The sequence below is a fragment of the Petromyzon marinus genome, chromosome 43, assembly GCF_048934315.1.
Source record: "Petromyzon marinus isolate PM22_M1 ecotype Great Lakes invasive population chromosome 43, UKy_Petmar_22M1.pri1.0, whole genome shotgun sequence".
NCBI lineage: Eukaryota > Metazoa > Chordata > Hyperoartia > Petromyzontiformes > Petromyzontidae > Petromyzon > Petromyzon marinus.
This window is the reverse complement of record NC_133709.1, coordinates 1,484,495-1,501,569: the sequence shown is the minus strand read 5'-3', so window position 1 is coordinate 1,501,569 and position 17,075 is coordinate 1,484,495. Positions and strand designations below refer to the sequence as shown.

At 48.6% G+C, this 17,075-nt stretch overlaps 1 protein-coding gene across 3 annotated transcripts in view; it reads right to left on the bottom strand.

Moving 5' to 3' along the window:
• LOC116951683 (WD repeat-containing protein 90-like) overlaps positions 1-17,075 on the bottom strand; it is a 37,420-nt gene that overhangs the window by 3,511 nt on the left and 16,834 nt on the right. The window contains exons 19-42 of one of the 3 annotated variants that reach the window (XR_004404273.2): positions 16,612-16,847; positions 15,548-15,687; positions 15,283-15,413; positions 14,743-14,873; positions 14,441-14,596; positions 14,126-14,248; positions 13,867-14,000; positions 13,180-13,217; positions 12,427-12,552; positions 11,900-12,055; positions 11,602-11,699; positions 11,387-11,486; positions 10,687-10,808; positions 9,775-9,931; positions 9,234-9,424; positions 8,733-8,901; positions 8,306-8,417; positions 7,193-7,361; positions 6,551-6,673; positions 5,993-6,158; positions 5,082-5,212; positions 3,422-3,559; positions 2,054-2,182; positions 902-1,000 (exon numbers count right to left, since the gene is read on the bottom strand). Coding sequence is in view for 2 of the 3 variants with exons in the window: in XM_032970494.2 (XP_032826385.2) it covers positions 2,054-2,182; positions 3,422-3,559; positions 5,082-5,212; positions 5,993-6,158; positions 6,551-6,673; positions 7,193-7,361; positions 8,306-8,417; positions 8,733-8,901; positions 9,234-9,424; positions 9,775-9,931; positions 10,687-10,808; positions 11,387-11,486; positions 11,602-11,699; positions 11,900-12,055; positions 12,427-12,552; positions 13,180-13,217; positions 13,867-14,000; positions 14,126-14,248; positions 14,441-14,596; positions 14,743-14,873; positions 15,283-15,413; positions 15,548-15,687; positions 16,612-16,847 (3,176 nt within the window). In the remaining variant the exon portion in view is untranslated. The remainder of the gene's footprint in view (positions 1-901; positions 1,001-2,053; positions 2,183-3,421; positions 3,560-5,081; positions 5,213-5,992; positions 6,159-6,550; positions 6,674-7,192; positions 7,362-8,305; positions 8,418-8,732; positions 8,902-9,233; positions 9,425-9,774; positions 9,932-10,686; positions 10,809-11,386; positions 11,487-11,601; positions 11,700-11,899; positions 12,056-12,426; positions 12,553-13,179; positions 13,218-13,866; positions 14,001-14,125; positions 14,249-14,440; positions 14,597-14,742; positions 14,874-15,282; positions 15,414-15,547; positions 15,688-16,611; positions 16,848-17,075) is intronic. The other 2 variants (XM_032970494.2, XM_032970495.2) reach the window with 2 other exon arrangements.

Below are 17,075 nucleotides of genomic sequence, written 5' to 3'. Positions count from 1 at the left end.
GTGAATACAATTTCCTTTATTTATAACTGCCGAGAGTTAAGGAGGGTTGGGTGTTGGAATCACGGAAGTCCAGATCAATAATTATTCAAGGAAATGGGGGCTTGGGCATGGAAAGTTTGAAAAATGCTGTCCCAGCTCACATTTTCAACCAGTAGGCTTGCCTGGACTGTAAATGGGAAATATAATTTTAAACTTTTTATGCAATAACATCTCTCACTTAAAACTCATAAACAATTGGGAAAAATAAACACAATTAAAGACCGGCACTGGCTCAAGTCACTGAATGTAGCGATAACAGTAAGCTTTGTTTAAAATTCACGCAGGAACATATCTAAACCACTTCCATCTGTCCTGTACACAAACGATTGTTCCAAAGGAAGCAATGCTTGTGAAACGTTCGAATTTGAATGCGTTCGCACCGGCAAACACATGCCAAATGTAACCAAAAACAAATATCACTCGCAGGGGTCTGGATGTTATTAAAAATCAGCACGCGAGTAAATCAAGGCCACACTGAAAAGTTTTGGATGAGAATAAAAGCCCATCTGCAGAAACTTTAGCCGCAATGCGTTCCACCCTAGCTTGAGAACTACACCCCACGCCCCGCCCCCCCCCCCCCCTTCAAGAAACAATAGCAATCTACCCTCGCAGCCCAGCCGGCAGCTGGACCCAGGGGCGGACGCAGCGCCGGCAAGCCGCCCGGTTGGACTCGTGGCGTCAACTCGGGGTGGATGAGAGTACAACCTTGGATTGACTCCACCAAGACGGGGGGACCTCCCCTCCCAGCGGACAAAATCCGGGTGGTGTCACCGCTGGACGAAGCACCCCCCGGAGGCCATTGCGCGGCGTGCGGCACGCAAGCGCATTTCCCACGCAGCAGCGGCAGTGCTCGGTGATTTACCGTCCATAATCAGGCTCTGCCGTTGTTCGCTCTGACCATGTGGTTGTGATTTTGGCGCCCGGCCCCGCCGGTGCACCCTGGGGTTCAGAGGGGGTCCGCCTACACGGCGCGCAAGAGTCCGACAACAGGGATCGTCGTCGTCGTCGTCGCCGCCGCTCTCACAAGCGTACACGGAGGGCCGCTGTTGGGAAAACATCCCGACGCCGCTTAACGGCATCAACCCCACCCGCCCGCCCGCCCGCCCGCCCGCCCGCTCACCCGCCCGGCCGACCGGCACATGATTCCCATTATTAAAGAAACGTGTGCGAATATAAAATTTGGTTTGGCATTAATGCTCTCCATTGTGCATTCAATTTGTATGGGTTTAAAAGCTATCGTTGCAGAGGTTTGAAAATGCACAGAGCCTGCTACTCTGCCGGGGAAAGTGGTGACTAATATTCCACGCTTCAACGTGTGTAACGACAGGCATTGTACAAATTTTCCCTGCGCACTTGCTGCTATTCTCAAAATTGTGACATTGTAATCATGTGTTACTGTGTGTGTGTGACGGCAATCATCTTTTGACGTCTCTTGAGAAAAATATTCCCAATAATTTCAAAAACTACGTGTGTGACGTATTATTCACTGCGACACCTTTATCACAGGGTAAAGACTACACCATTCTTTATTATGCTGGTGAATATCGGTCGTGGTGACCAATCACTTGAGCAAAGAGCATCGCATGAAGAGTGGAACTATAGAGAGATAAAATTTGCATATGATCGTGACTGCGTGACTGATGTAAATTCTAAACATGTTCCTGAATGGTTAGGAAGCTGAAATTTGGCACAAATATTGTTGAGCCTGTGATAAAAATATATAAATCCAAAACGCATGAAAAGAAAATGCAGACCTCCAAAGATTATGGCCTGAAGATTGATTGCATTTACTTACCGGGCAGGCTCAGCTGACATTCTCAACTGCTTTAAGGCAGCGCTAATCACTTTAAAATATGATCCCCAATGTCACCAACAAAACCAAGCGATTCGCCTTCTGTCGAGCATGACGCCGAAGCTGACCCGAAGGTGGGCACTGCCCCCAGCATCGTCACGAGCGCACGCTATACATTGTTGAGGCTTTCCCGAGAAACTCTTTGACCTGTCACCCACTGACCTGGCGTAGGGTCAGGCTGTAAAAGACGACGTCCGTCTCCAAGTCGAATCCCGTGTGCACCACAGTGGTCGGCTCGCTCGGACAAATGAGCACGCTGCACCGCGGGAGTCTCCCGCTCGGCTTCTCTTCCTGGTATCGAAAATCAAAACGCGCTTTTGTTTTTTGCCTCGTTAAAACCGATGTCGAGCTCACAAAACCCGGGGTTGTTTTTTTTACGTGACCCAATGCACGTGTGTCGGCAGGCTCGGAGTGTTTCCTCGCAGCCCGTTCTGCATCGCAAGGAAGCGGCTGTTAAATTTTCACAAAATTGCAAGCAACGGAAAAAAATGAATAAATCGTTCAATTAACGTTAATGGGGTCAACTGACCCAGGTTCTCTGAACCTTCGGCAGTGACTCATGCGCTGCACATTGTGTGAGTGGAACAATACAATGAACCCCCTTGACTAGCCGGTATTATCTTTACCGCGTGCAATTTGTAAATGCTTTTCATTTTGGACATGCATTACGAAGCTGCGATGGCCTAGAGGAAACACAAGTGGTTTGTTTAGTGTATTAAATTGCCAAAGGTCCCCACCCTCCTCCCACTGCTAACAAACATGTTTTCTCGTACGCCATTTGGCGTCATCTGGTCGAGCACCAATTGGGTCGAGGCTCAAAAGAAAGCCGTCCCTTGGTGTGGACCAATCAGTTTCAAAGACAATACATATATTATCAACGTATGTTTTTTGTTTGCATTTTGACTGCAGGTATTGTGGTTAATGCAGACATGAATCCTTGTAAAAAAGGTTTCAGTTTTGTTGCCAGAAAAAAAAGGGGAAAACCCCTATTATTAGATTTTCTTGTCTGAGGCAGACAATAAGAGCGGTGAGTGCTTGAGAAAAAAAATAATCAATCAATTTGCCTTTGAATCCTACGCACAGCAATTCAATGCGAGAAGTGAAGTGGTGTGCTGTTGGCGGCGGGATTGTGCACACGGCCGGTTTAAAAGCTGTGCCCCTGCCTGTACCTTCCATATGTGAAGCCTCCTCCTCGGTTCTCCAAACACAACGTGCAATTCAACGCTGGCAACACTCCAAAACGAGCTATGTTTAAATAAACAAACCCACCAGCCAGTGAACCTCCTTAGCATGCACACACAAAACTAAAGCCAGATTGGGTTTTGACATTTTTATCCTTCTTTATGCCAACTAGACTCATAAGCAAAAACACAAGGGACATGCAATGCATTGTGGGACACCAAGAACAGTGGTCACGCGAATCCCTCAACGCCTACGTTCCAAACGCAAACGATCAAAGACGTGATCTTCACGACAGCGTGGCACGTGTCGAGTTCCATTTGCGTCTGTGAACATCTTAAGGGGGCTCACCTGCTGCTCACATGGACTCTGGAAGGTGAGCCAGTCCACCAGATTGCACTCGTCTTTAGGCCAATCGGCTTTCCAGATACTGATGCGCCGATCCAGACTGGCGGCCAACCACAGGTCGCGACCTTCAGGGCTGCCCTGCTGACATCGGCAACGTTAATGACTACACCGTACATTTGTCGAAGCACTCATTGCATTTGTTATACAATCCTTTTCTGTTCGGAGGATGCGCATGTGTTGGTTAATTTCGTATGAGTGAGAACGCAAGCAGTGGCGGTAGTCAATTATAGCACGGTGAGAGATCATCGAGACCAAAAGCCTCTTTTTAAAGAGAGACCTGGGTCGAACATAAACAAGCAAGCAATATAATTCAGAATATTGGATTCTATAACGCATTCCCAACTGTTTAATTAGCAATAACACTATGCTCCAAGCCACACACCGAGATGGCGACACAGCGCATGAGGTGCGATGTTGCGAGTTCCACGTAATGCCACTGGGATAGGGAGCCGGGTTTCAGCGCTGATACTTATCGCCAATTTTTGGTAAAACCTGCTGACCAATTTGGCCAGTTTTTCTTGGGTAAATGCCTAATGGCAACACAACTTTATGCTAACATTTATTTTTTTTATTGGATGATCTGTACTACAGTTATTGTGAACTCTCCATTAGAGACAAAAGCAAGACAGACGTGCAGAGCTAATGCATTAATGCTTTCGACTTTAGTTTGAAAGTGTTAAAAGAAAAATACAAAGTCCAAAACGAAGGCTAATAATACAATAGTTGAAGAATAAAGCCTACTTTAAAAGTTATTAATAACAGATTCATTATTGGTAGTTAAACACAAGAAAACGTTGATGATAATTTAGTTGAATTAAAAAAACGATTAATTTGAATTACATAACAAAAATCCATTCACACCCTCCGAACAAAGAATCTGGAAGTTCGGTGAAGACCAACTCTTCCAGAATAGTTTCTAAATATAGTGCAGACAGGATAATGTTCCATGTGCGGAAGGCATCAAACACAACAGAGGATTTGCCATCTTCAGTTCTGCGACTTTAGGGACACAGACAAAGAACTGCGTAGCAACATCTATATGGCATATATAATGGTACAGGTTTAATGGGTTAGATCCTGTAAATATGTGTGCGATCTAACCCAAAAAACCTGAGCAACAGCGTAAAAATTTATGCGATTTCACCAAAAAAAAGACTGTATTATGGATATTGGTCGCGAAAGCCTACTTGTTAATACGGCATATATCAGTCAATATTTTCATAATTTAATTATGCTATCTTCATTCACCTGCCAAAGCAGTGAAGTATGGCCAAATAACTCCCACGGAGAAGGCAGGCCTTCCTCCAGCTTGTGCACTGACAAAAATGTGATGTGCATGTACACACTCGGCAACATGGAGCTCATTCGTAAGGAGACCCTGCGCCCTCCACAGGTTGGGCTTAGAGATGACACGTAACTTTGCACAAATAAATCACGACTGCGAAACAGCAGCAAACCAAGTGATATGCAAATTTACATATCACTCAACAGCCGTGAGCAAGCAGGTGAGACGCCCGGGGGATTCCATCCGGAGCAATAGACACAGAGGCACCTTCAAGGCCCCTTCCTGATAAGTTTCTCTCCGACGGCACGCAACACGTACGTGTGCGGGCGCGCACTGCAGGCTGCAGATCGGCGAGGAGCTGTGCTGACTCAGCATGCGAAACGTGAGGCCCATGCTCACGCTGTTGAGAGCGACGCGGCCGTCTGCCCCACCGGTCAGCATCACCTCGCCTGTCAAGGAAAACATTATTCAAAGAGCACCGCCAACATAAACGGTTAAACAATGCGATTTTAATTCTAGATTTAAAGCTTTCGTGACTGCTAGGATCCATACTCTTTGGTTCTATTGGGTAAAGTCACGTAGGTGAAAATAAAATAACAAAAATGCGATTTTAGTCATTCGGATGAGAGCGAATGTACACAAAATGCCATTAATCAAGGAAGGCCTCACTGCATCTCAACGTATTTTTTTCAGAAGGGTCTTGCATTTGAATGCTTGATAATTGCATTTGATGAGTGTTCTGTACGTTCCAAGCAACTGTAGCATTCAGAGAAAGCACACGCAAAATGAGGGTACAACTCTGCTGTAATGTCACATCCCAGCCACCTTACAGGCTCATCGGTTTGGAAGTTCACAAATGTGATCCAGCAACACACCGCTTGCCTCCAAAGAGAGGGATTAAGAGGCATAAGCCACTGTACTGTATCATGAAAATCATGTTTTTGATATAGCGCTCTCCCCACAGGGGCACATGGTAAGGGACTTACACCGCACTGCATCTCAAAGGGCACCCCCAGTGGCAGCCGTCCCTCTGCAGCACATGGTGACTCAGCACCTGGCCTGAAAGTGCGCATTAGCCTGCCGGTTAAGGCCAAAGATTGCAACAGGAAAGCCTATTTGAGTATTTTGCTGACCAAATGGGGATTATTTAGGCAAGCGTCCAACAATTGCACCAGTGAATTGCGCCACGGCGCTCAGCTCAAAACACAATCAACGCGAGGCTCCCTCACCGTCGGAAGAGAACGCAACGCAGCGGATGGCGGCGCCGTGCGGCTGCAGTTTGTGCAGTGTCCGTGCGGACGCCACGCCGAATAGACGAAGTGTCCCGTCACCGAACCCGGCCGCCACCTGCGAAGGAGCCGCGCCGCTGGGGCGCCACGCCACGCACGTGCAGCTCTAGACAGTGAGACATCGCGCAGTGTCAGCGACTTCTAAGCACAAGCGGGTATTGACATTTTGGGTCATGGCCTTTCTTCATGTGCTATGAAGATAAGCAATTGCCCCGTAACGTTGCCTGTATTTGTGTATGTATGTTCAACTTTTTTTACATTGCACAGAGCCAACCGTGCTAATCCTAGGTGTGGGGGAAGGACAACTAGACACAAAAAGGTAGTGTCATTGACGAATGTGCTGAGTTCTTTTGTCATTTGTGCAACCGCATCACCCAACAATATGTCTGTCCTATTGAGTGTATTTACGGACAATGCATTTTTTTAAAGTTGAATAAACTGAAATAGAAAATGACCCAGGGCCACGGTGAGCGGTGCGCCCGAGACGTGGTCACGCACCCGGTGCAGAACCTGGAACTGCACGACCAGCTCCATCTCGGGCACGGACCACACCCTCAGCAGCCCGTCCTCCGAGCCGCTGACCAGCTGGCTCCCATCAGGGCTGAAGGCGATGTCGTTCACCTGGGGCAACATCACAGTTGCAATGTGAGGTCGCGTGAATCCACACCGGGGACTTTGACACTCCCCAGTAAAATATTTCAAGTTCATTGATATTACAGTTTTGTCTTCAGTAGGGCTTTAACACGCAGTCGAGAGTATTTGTCATCGTCAGTCATGATCTATCCACCGCTGGACAAAGGCCTCCTCAAGCCATCATCGTCTCTAAGGAGGGGAGTTAATCAGCAACGTGTATACCTTCATGTCCAGGTGGGTGAGTGAGCCAGTGGATGGCTTCAGGAGTAACCTCATGGTGAATATCTGAAATGCTGACATCGAGTGAGCGAAGCGGGCAAGTGGCGTTACCACGCGGTTCATGGTTTGAAATTGGTGATGGCAGTTGCGCTGTGGCCTATTGTCCTCTGGTGCAGGAGATTGCCGCATCTGCCTCATGCGGTCAAATCTATCGGACACCCGTGCTTTCTCGGCGTTCTGCTCACGAGCTCCGAGCCCCCGCCGCCACCGCCACCGCCAGGCACCTGCCTTGCCGCGATGGCCGCTGACGAGCCGCACGCAGGCGCGCTCCGTCCAGTTGATGTACCACAGCGTGCCGGCGGCCGTGCCCACAATCCCCATCTCCATGACGTCATCGAAGGCGGCGCTCACCACGGCGCCATCCAGCACCATCTCCCCCTCCATGGACACGAACTCGCTGGCGGTGGAGGTGACGCAGCAGAGAAGGAGGCAGCGACGGTGAGGGTGGAGCCACTACCATTGTGGATCAATCACTCCCAGCACTCGCAGTTTTACCATTTAAACAAATCCCATGTGTATTTAGTGAACCAGAAACAACTGCGTAAGAGAAATGTATAACACAAACAGACCAGCATAATGAATGTCTAAATATCTAAATAGATATTAAAAAGTGAAGTCAAAATGGCTTCGTGTTCAAACAAGCATAAGGTAGTATTCATCTCCTGTACACAGCTCTGAGCCACTCATGGAAATAACACTCACATGGCATGGCATTGCCAGCTGGATGCATGGACTAAAGTGACACTCAACTGCATATACAGTGTATAAACTATACAAACACTGAACAAATACAATCCCATAAGGAGGTCATTAACGGAGCTCAATCAGCTCATTGATTTAGCCGAGCGTGTGTAGCGCACACCTGTAATCCAGCACTGTGACAAGGGTTGGTGGATCACACAAACTCCCTTCACGTGGGCGTCGAGGTGCCAGACCCTGGCTTGCCAGAAGGCAATGTACGGACTAATATCATCTGTTCCTTCTGCAAGGGAAAGTGTTGCCCCCTCACATCCGTGGATGTTCTCCGGGTTCTCCGGTTTTCTCCGACATGTATTAACACTCACTGAGAAAGATCTTAATATGTAGAGGACTGCAATGGATCACCATCTGGCTGCCTTCCAACTTGTCTCTGGCCCATCAGCTATTGTGGGACAAAATTTGCATGAACGACGCTATGTAAAAAAAAACGTTATTTGTATCATTATTATTTACACGAAGATGCAGTGCCTTGTCCAGTTTTAACGATGGGTCCAGTTCTGCATGAGGATGTGAGAGATGGTGCCAGCCACGAGCCCGAACACAAGCTGGAATGTGCGGACGAGGCGACGGTGAGTCCCGTACCTCTCTCTCACGCCGCCCTCCATCGTGGCGCTCACATTCTCCACGCACCACAGGCGGATCCTCTTGCTGCTGCTACCACTCAGCAGCCGGTTTCCATGGCAGCAGAGCACACCTAGGTGCAATGATCAACGTGTCAGTGGTTGGGTTGTGCTCTCTTTCACAGCTTCCATTTCTGTGTTGCTAGTACAATCAACAAAATTGTGCGCCGACAAATATATTGAGTTTTTGTTATTCGTCATATCAGAGTTCATTTTCATGCCCAAGAAGGCTCATTTGGAAACAGACAGAAGAGAAAAGTCTGATCAAAATGTACGCGTTACTTAAACCCCATTGGCGAAGTTTAACGTCATGCCGCTATTGAATTTGCGAAATGCAAAAAAAGGCCTAAATGAAACACAGGACCACTGTGCGGCCCGGCACGCCGTACCGATGTCTGCCGTGTCTGCGTCCCACGAGAGGAGACAGCGCCGGCGGTCTGCGTCCCACGCTGCCACGCGGCCACACGCGGACGCCGTGAAGAGCAGCGAGTCGGGCCCCATGACAGCCGCGCTCAGCTCGCTCGCCCCGGCACCGTTGGGCAGAGGGGCGGCACTCAGCTGATCGGACCGGGGAGCAAAGTTACATCATCAGAGATGTACTGCAAGACATCATGTAACTATCAAGACCGCCACTGGATGCTCATATCAGATCCAGTTGACGTGAGGAGGCCCCTGATTCAGGATTGAATATGGATTGAAACTCAGGTGGTGGAGAAATGCATAGAGTGCCAGCCACCCAATTATATACCTTCATCCACTGTACAAAAGTAAAAAATCACAGTGGAATTAAATTACAAAACAGCGCAAAGACACGTTGAGTCTCCGTGAATTCGCATTTGCAAACATCGGGTGTGCCCCGTCGAGTGTCAACGGAGGGAAACGCCATTCACCTGCAGAACCGCCGTCTCTCCGAGATTCTGTGCTCGGCAGAAAGCAATAGCGCCACTGCCCACGCACAAGAACGCTCCGGCGGCCGAGGGGTCGGGGCACACGTCGTTAATTGGGAACACGGAGCGTGTCGCGGCAATGACGGCGTACGTTCTGGTGTCCCACAGCACCACCATCATCTCCCTGTAGTCCCCTGGAATGAGATCGATGGCTTTCAATCGCTGCTGGCGGCAGCAGCGGCAAATTGGGAAACAGCACCTCACCAAGGCCACAAAAATATGACTCGCCGAATGGACTGGTCCCTACTCTTTGGTTCTTTTGGTAAAGTCACGTAGGTAAAAAATAAATAAAATTTAATTTAAAAAAATGAAAACTAAATTCATTTTTAATTTAATTTATTTTTTACCTACGTGACTTTACCGAAAGAACCAAAGAGTATGGATCCTTGCAGTCACGAAAACTTCAAATCTAGAATGGACTGGTCCCGCCCAGCTTGTGCACATTGAAATGTAAACAAAGAAGAGAGCAGCATTGGAGACTGACCCACGGACAGGAGGACGCTGTTGTCGGCTGAGAAGGCCATGGCCTGCACCTCGTGCCTGTGACGAGACAACACCCGCTCGCAGGACCCCCGGCGGGCGTCCCACACGCAAATCTGGCTGCCGGTGTCGCCGCGCCCTCCCGAGGCTGATGCAAGAACCTGGAAAACAATGTTCTTGTTATTTTAATCCATAATTGATTTTTTGTCATTCACGATTCTGACTTTCTGGATTGTTATTCTGACTTCCTGGATCTTATCCTGAAGCCGTTTGCTGAAGGTTAAACAAAATGCCGCATCTCATTACTAAATTTTTTAATAGTTCTACAACTTACCGGTGAGCTGCAGAAATAGTAATTGGTGCGTTAAACGCTTGTACCCAAGATTATTATTTTGTTGTTCTGTGTCAGGTGGTGGAGGGTCTTAACGACAAACATTTGGTCAGATCATTACATGGCTGAACCCAAAAACCTATTATGAATCGTAATATTGTCTACAAAAGTTTTATTGTATTTTTTTACAGGATGCATAAGAATATTTTGTTGTGATTCACACGTGTTTGAGTCGCAAGGCTTGGCATCGCCAAACATACTTAAAGAGCGACCCAAGGCACCATATCGAGTGGCAGGGTGGCTCAGTGATAACAGTCGCGCTTCACAGCAAGAAGGGCCTGGGCTCGATTCCCGACTCAGTGGCATTTCTGTCTGGGGTTTCTATGTTCCCCCCATATTCTGCATGGTTACCTCTCAGTTCTCCGGTTTCCTACCATAGCTAAAAAAAAACATACACTGTAACTGGAATTGGCCAAATATCCCAATGCTGGCAGGAGACTCAGTGAGGCTTTCCTGGGTAAACAAGTGTAAATAAATAACAGAGCCACCACCCCAAGGGTGGTTCCTCGTTCGCGAGAGACAAACCTCTGCGTCGTGGGATGAGGCGAGCGTGGAGATCTCCTCGGTGTGGGCCTGTAGGTGTCTCTGCGCACCCGTGTGCAGGTCCTCCAGCACCAGCAAGCTACCGCACGTGTACGCAAACAATCCTACAGGCAGCAGCAAAAGATCTGTTGATTGCACTGGGGCACGGCGAGCACTCAACAGGTTTGATGCCCAAAATGATGGGGGCATTGCGAACAAAACAAATGCATAATAACAACAAGGAATCTGTATATAAGCAGGCGACGGTGTCAATGAAATGTACCAGCGACCTGGGTACATTAGGGATACAATATAGAAAGGGAAAACTGTTCTACAAAACAAATACTGTCCAAATTGTGTACGAGGATAAAGTATGAAAACTGCAACTAATAATTATAATTAAGCCTCGCCGAGTGTTGAAACTCTTCTTCAGGAGACTCTTGTTTTGGGATGTAGAGCCAATTCTATTATCAAGAATGTTCGCACGGGGGAGGAAACTGGAGGGCACAGAGGAGACCCACACATGCTCAAAGTTTTGGAGTTTCACAACTCCGTGATCCACAAAGCTTCGGCTCCTAAGTGCTGGATTACCAGCGTGCCTCTGAAAGAGGCCAAACAGCTTCATGTTAAACGAATATATTAAATAAAACAAAAACAGCAAGTGAAAAAAAACCAAAAGGATACACCCAACATGCATCAGTACCTGAATCTGGATTCCAGATCACATTTCCCCGAGCGTTGCCATTGAATCCCACGACCATGGACAATCGCAGCAACGCCCCGCCCGTCGCTCCACGCCTCCGCTGTAAAGACACAAAACGACACGCACCATGAGCCTTCACGATAATGTAAAGAAAGCCTTGTTCTATATTTGTGAAAGATTTGGTCTGTACTCACAGCATGTTATACACCCAGTACCTTGGAAGGAGCCGATGTTTTCAAGTGAGGAACAAAGTGCCTGTAGGACTTTGGTTGGGCACAGGGGACAGCCATATGTTCATCTACATCAGTGACTCCTGCAAAGCAGTTAAAATTTCACCAACAATCATTGCATTACAAGGTGAAGATGACTCAACTTTTTGGTAAATTCATACACTCTGAAAGAGACAATCCTGCACTTTTGTGCAGTGACTTGGTGTCCCAACACGACCGATGAACACAAACTTTAAAAGGACCCAGAGTGTGCTGTTTAATGGCCCTCTGTGTGAAGACTTACTCTCCATGATGTTCACTTCTTGGTCATCGCATTTCTCCCTGGCCTGCAGGAGGGAGGAGATATCCCTGCGGCTTGGGATGTTATCTTCAATAACCACAGCGCGGTCGGAACGGCCGCCCAGGCCGGTTCCCTCCCTCACTCTGCCGGGACTGTCCCCTGGGTAGGAAGATATAATCGCCAAGCTGTCATTCAAAATCTGCCCGCGTCTACGATAACATCAGCGCTTTTCAGATCACCCGATGCTTATCGGCACGCGGCATAAGACTGCTGACGTGCACTGTCAGGCATGTCCAACCAACCCTTGCCAAAGCCTTTCGTGAACACTGTGGAAATTACAAAACATCCCAAATCAGGACCATCGTGAAAAAGCCTTGAGACTCAATGAGGTTTTATTAGTTCAAGGGCATTATTATGATCACCAATAAAATGTTAACCCTCCACACTGATGCAATTCTGTAATACGATTAACTGATACAATAAATGGTGGAAAAACATATCTTATTGTTACTAAGTTGTCATCGTCATACCAGTGTGAGCTAAGGGGCTGATGCCAGTCATGTCCAAGCGATGGGGCGAGGAGGGAATGGCCATGTGGGGCTGGGAGTCTCCGCCGCGCGCTCCGCTCTCCCCCATTGCGAATCCCACGCGATCCCCTGCAATGACAAACACTTAGCACGGTCCAGGCTACACAGCACACCCCAGGGTGCCACCAGAGTAGGCGCTGCAAGTTATTCTCCCAAAAACCTCTGAGCTGTATTTACAACTGGTAAGTAAAAATGCAATGCAGAATGACAGTGTCATTTTTAAAAATGTTTTCCCCCCCCATAATAATATTTCAAGTGTTTTTGGCATCATCTTATCAGAGAATTATCTTTCAATGAAGAACTCTTGCGAATAGTGCAACCACAGAATTGCTGCTTTGGTCTCTTTGTCTTGCTTCTTATCCGTACTAGATTTGGCACGAAGTGAGATGTTGCATGACTAATATTCTAAATTATGCAAACACACTAAAGACAAATATAAAATTTGTACCAGCTGAGACCATAAACTCTCTATCTACACGTGACAATTTGGTTTAATCACAGATGCCTGAAACTTGGATTCAAACTCAGAATCTCCAAAAAGTGCTGGCCAAAATCTCAGACCAGCTATGACAGTGTATTAACCCCCTGAGACACTTGGCTACATCCTGTGTCTTTAGCTTTTTGACTGCAAGATTTGAAACACTGAGATAAGCATCATGCATTTCTCTTGACCATCGGGGATGAAACATGACTCACCGGGAGACCACATCGGCAACGGATGGTCAGTCCTTCCACTGAAATAGCAGAAAAAGTTTCTTAATGGAGACATAAAGCGACACAAATGTACACGCATGATCCAAGCAGGCATAATCCTCACCAACTTGAAATTAAATATGTACAGGAAAAAATCAAAGCCATAACTTCTACACTGCATCAATTTCTTCCAGTCAAATATTTTTTCTTATTCTACAGAGGCTAGGTACAATGCGAACTGAAGTTTACATAATTCTTGTGTCGTACGTAGCGATGGTGAGATCTAGAAGACGTCCCATCCGACGCTATTCCTGGTGAGTACACAGCTACTGAGAACTGTGGACGGTGGTTAAAGTGGGTCAGTCAAGGGTGGAGGGATATTTTGACAATACTTCATCACATTAGTCAGTAAGGGTTGGAGAAAAAAATGAATTTTGTCTCGCCTCTCGTGAAGTACCTGACTGGTATGGGTGTCCCTCTACAGGATAGCTACTCAGGTCTGCGGTTTAGAAGGCTCGCAAGCTTCTTCACCACATCAAGGCAGTGCCCCAGATGTTCACATTAGTGCGTATTATTTGTTAACGTAGGGAAATAAGTTACTGATAACAATGCTGATGATGATAACGATGGCTACGCAAATTTGGAAAACCTCTCCTGAAAATCAACATCTGCGAGGGGGTGCCGACTGACCCTGTCTGCGCAGTGCTCTCCGACTCGTAGCCCGCCAAGTCCCACATGAAGATGGTGCCGCCCCCACTGACGAGGCCCGGGCAACGGCCTGTGAAGCGCAGCCGGCGGACCTCCTGCGAGTGCCCGACAAACGCCTGGGAGGGCAGAACGGCACCGGTGCGTCACAAGCGGCCACTCGCGCTCACGACTGTGAGCGCCGAGAGCCCGCCGCTCGGTGCAACGGGAACGATCGCGCGTCGTTGTGCCGGGCGCGGCTCACCTGGACTTCGAGGCCGCTCCCGGGGTCCCAGGCCCGGAGTGTCGCATCACTCGCCATGGCCACAATGGCGCCGTCCTCACTCACCTGCAAGGCAGAGCAGCCTGCACCCTGCACGTCTCTCACCTGCCACAAGGACAAACACGCCGACACACACACCGATAAGACAATTCCGCTGAAAATCTAATGCCACGTACATTTACATACTCTTGCTCGAATATGAGTCTGTCGTTAATATACGTATCATGATTAGGAAATAGGAACGACTCCAGCATCGTACTGCGGACGTGAATGCACACAAATGTACACAGCGCGTGCCTCTTTGAGCAGTCGTCCAGTGCGTGCGTCAAACCACAGCACTTTGCCAGAGGCGGTCGCCACCAGCAGCTGCCCCGCTGGGCCAAAGCACATGCGCTCCGCCTGGTCCAGGGTGGGGCTGGACGCGTCCACGATGCTCACGTCCACGCGCAGAAGCTGAGGAGGCATCGCACATTAGTCGCATTTTACACAAAGGGGAGCGGGGGCGGGGGGGGTGTCCAGCATTCAAGAGACAAAACACTCGTCCTGCGGGTGAACAATTGCACCGTCGGAAACTGGGGGTCGGCGCCGGGCGCGCGTACCTCGCATAGCGAGCGAGCGTCGGCCACGGTGACGGCGAACTCGGAGGGCCCCACAAAGGCGAGGTGGGCGCCGTCGCCGCTCACGGCCAGGGCGCTGGGGGCGTAGCTCGTGCCCCGCGCCACCACACCGCCTGTACTCCGCACCGGCGACAGGAAGATACCACACTGTGCCGTTCGTCATGGGAGGTGTGGTCGGCTTGCAGCTGGGATGGGCGGGAGGCTCAGCATCAATGGCTTCATTTGCGAGTCGGTGATGATGCAGAATTAAAGAGAATAAGTTATCTACATGGCCTATTAGCATCTGGAGGATAAACGTGATAGTAATGGCCGTGGGTGCTGCCAAGCTGAACTAAATTATTACCTTCAGGAAAATGGAACAAGCCAGGCAGACCAAACGAGACAAAAAAATAATTGAAGCTTGAATTGTATTGTGATGCCGATTGCTGAGAATTATTCTAATCGTCGGTGGTGGTGGAGGTTGCACTGTTACAACTGCTGAAAATAAGGCGAGCTTAGGTCCATTCCAGGCAGTGGACGCACTGAGCAGCCTGACGAGAGTGTGCTCCTTGCAGATGGCGCTGTAAAGCGCCAACGAGCCCCTGGCGTCGCAGCTGTACATGTGCTCCCCATTCGGAGAGAACTCCAGGCCCGTGATCTCTCCTCGGTGCTGCCTGGGCAGAGGGCAGAGACAAGGCATGACAGGTCCGGGTGTCGTGGACACCGATAAGCCGCGGCGTTCAGTCACAAAGTCCAGTTTGTTTTGTGCGGAAGGATCTGGCCGCTCGTACGATCGCCGAGTACCCACCTGTGCTGTGCCAGGAGGCGTGCACCGACGACGTCAAACACTCGCACGGAGCCGCTGCTGAATCCGCAGGCGAATCTCTCCAGCTGTGGGTGGCAGCTGACGGTGCAGGCGCTGTCCTCTGCACCGCTGAACTCGTACAGCTGCGATGACGTTCACGTGTCATCGTGTGCTGGAAAATTCTATCGACTTTACAATCGTGCTGCAGAGCTTTTCGCAGCTGTGCTACGCAGTTCAGTTCCCGAAGAAGTTCCCAGCACATGGGAGAAAAATGTTGGACGTCATGCCGAACAATGAGCAGTAGAACCCATAAACACATCAGAGCGCTCAACTTTATAATCGGTCGCAATGTGTATGGACCTAATAATTAATAAAATTGTGCTTCTGCAAAGCACCTACACAAGTTATTATTGCAACAATGGTGGTGTAGGCCTCTCATACAGCACTTCTGAGGCAAAGATTGGTGGATAATAAATATCTCTAAAACTGCCAAACATGTTAAGCTGTGAGGTGGCCAAGATACACCTCTTCCAACATATCTGGCCGGCGTGGAAGAGTAAACCAAACTATGATGAGGAGGGCTCTCTATAGCTATATCTAGTGGAGGCCTTTCCAGTAATTGCCTCGATGGCAAGCTATTTCAAGGCTGCACCTTTATCTTCCTAAAAAACACAATTACATTAATATCACACGATATGTTACCTCGCCAAGTTTGAATTTGCGGGCTGATCAACTGACCGAGGGGATCGGAATCTGATTATTTATTTATACTGGAGGAATTTGATGAGCTATAAAGCTCCTTTTCACAGTTGTCCAGCAGGGGCAGAGAAGAACGTTACAAGAACAGTACAATAACGCAATAGGAGTGCAAAGTACAGGAAAGGCTAACAAATCACTCAAAAACATACAAATATAACTAAACCATCCCCATTCTATCAGGCAAAGCCAACTAGGTATGAACTTATTTTTCAGAAGCAACATGACCACAAATGATAGCTGAACAAAGTGGCTTATCATGAGGGAATTTATAGCAGCAAAATAACTTAAATAATCTCAACGCATATTACCTGCTGCCCAGTGCCGAGGTCCCAGATTGTTAGCGAGCCGTTGGTGGACACTGCTGCCACCCGCTGACGCTCGAGATCCAGGGAGAAGTCCAGCAATGGCCCTACCGGTGACCTGGTCACCGTAGCGTAGCTGCGACCGCCAACATCCAGGCGGGCCAGGTGGCCCGTGCGTGTGCCAGCCAGCACGTGTCGTCCGTCCGCCGATACTCCCAGCAGTGACACGGCACCTCCCAGGTCTTTGGAGTGACACGGAGACGCCATGGTGGGCACAGAGCGCGTGATGCCAGGATGTTACAAGGGGCTAAAGAGAAATTAACAAGTTACATTTATTTATGTCTTTATCAGTGAGAGAGCTTTTAATGATGACCACTGTTCACATTATCCACTCTGCATTAGCAATCTACAATGCTCGCCATCCAATGCTCATTATAGCACGTGGCCACTGTTTTGTTTATCACTGCAAC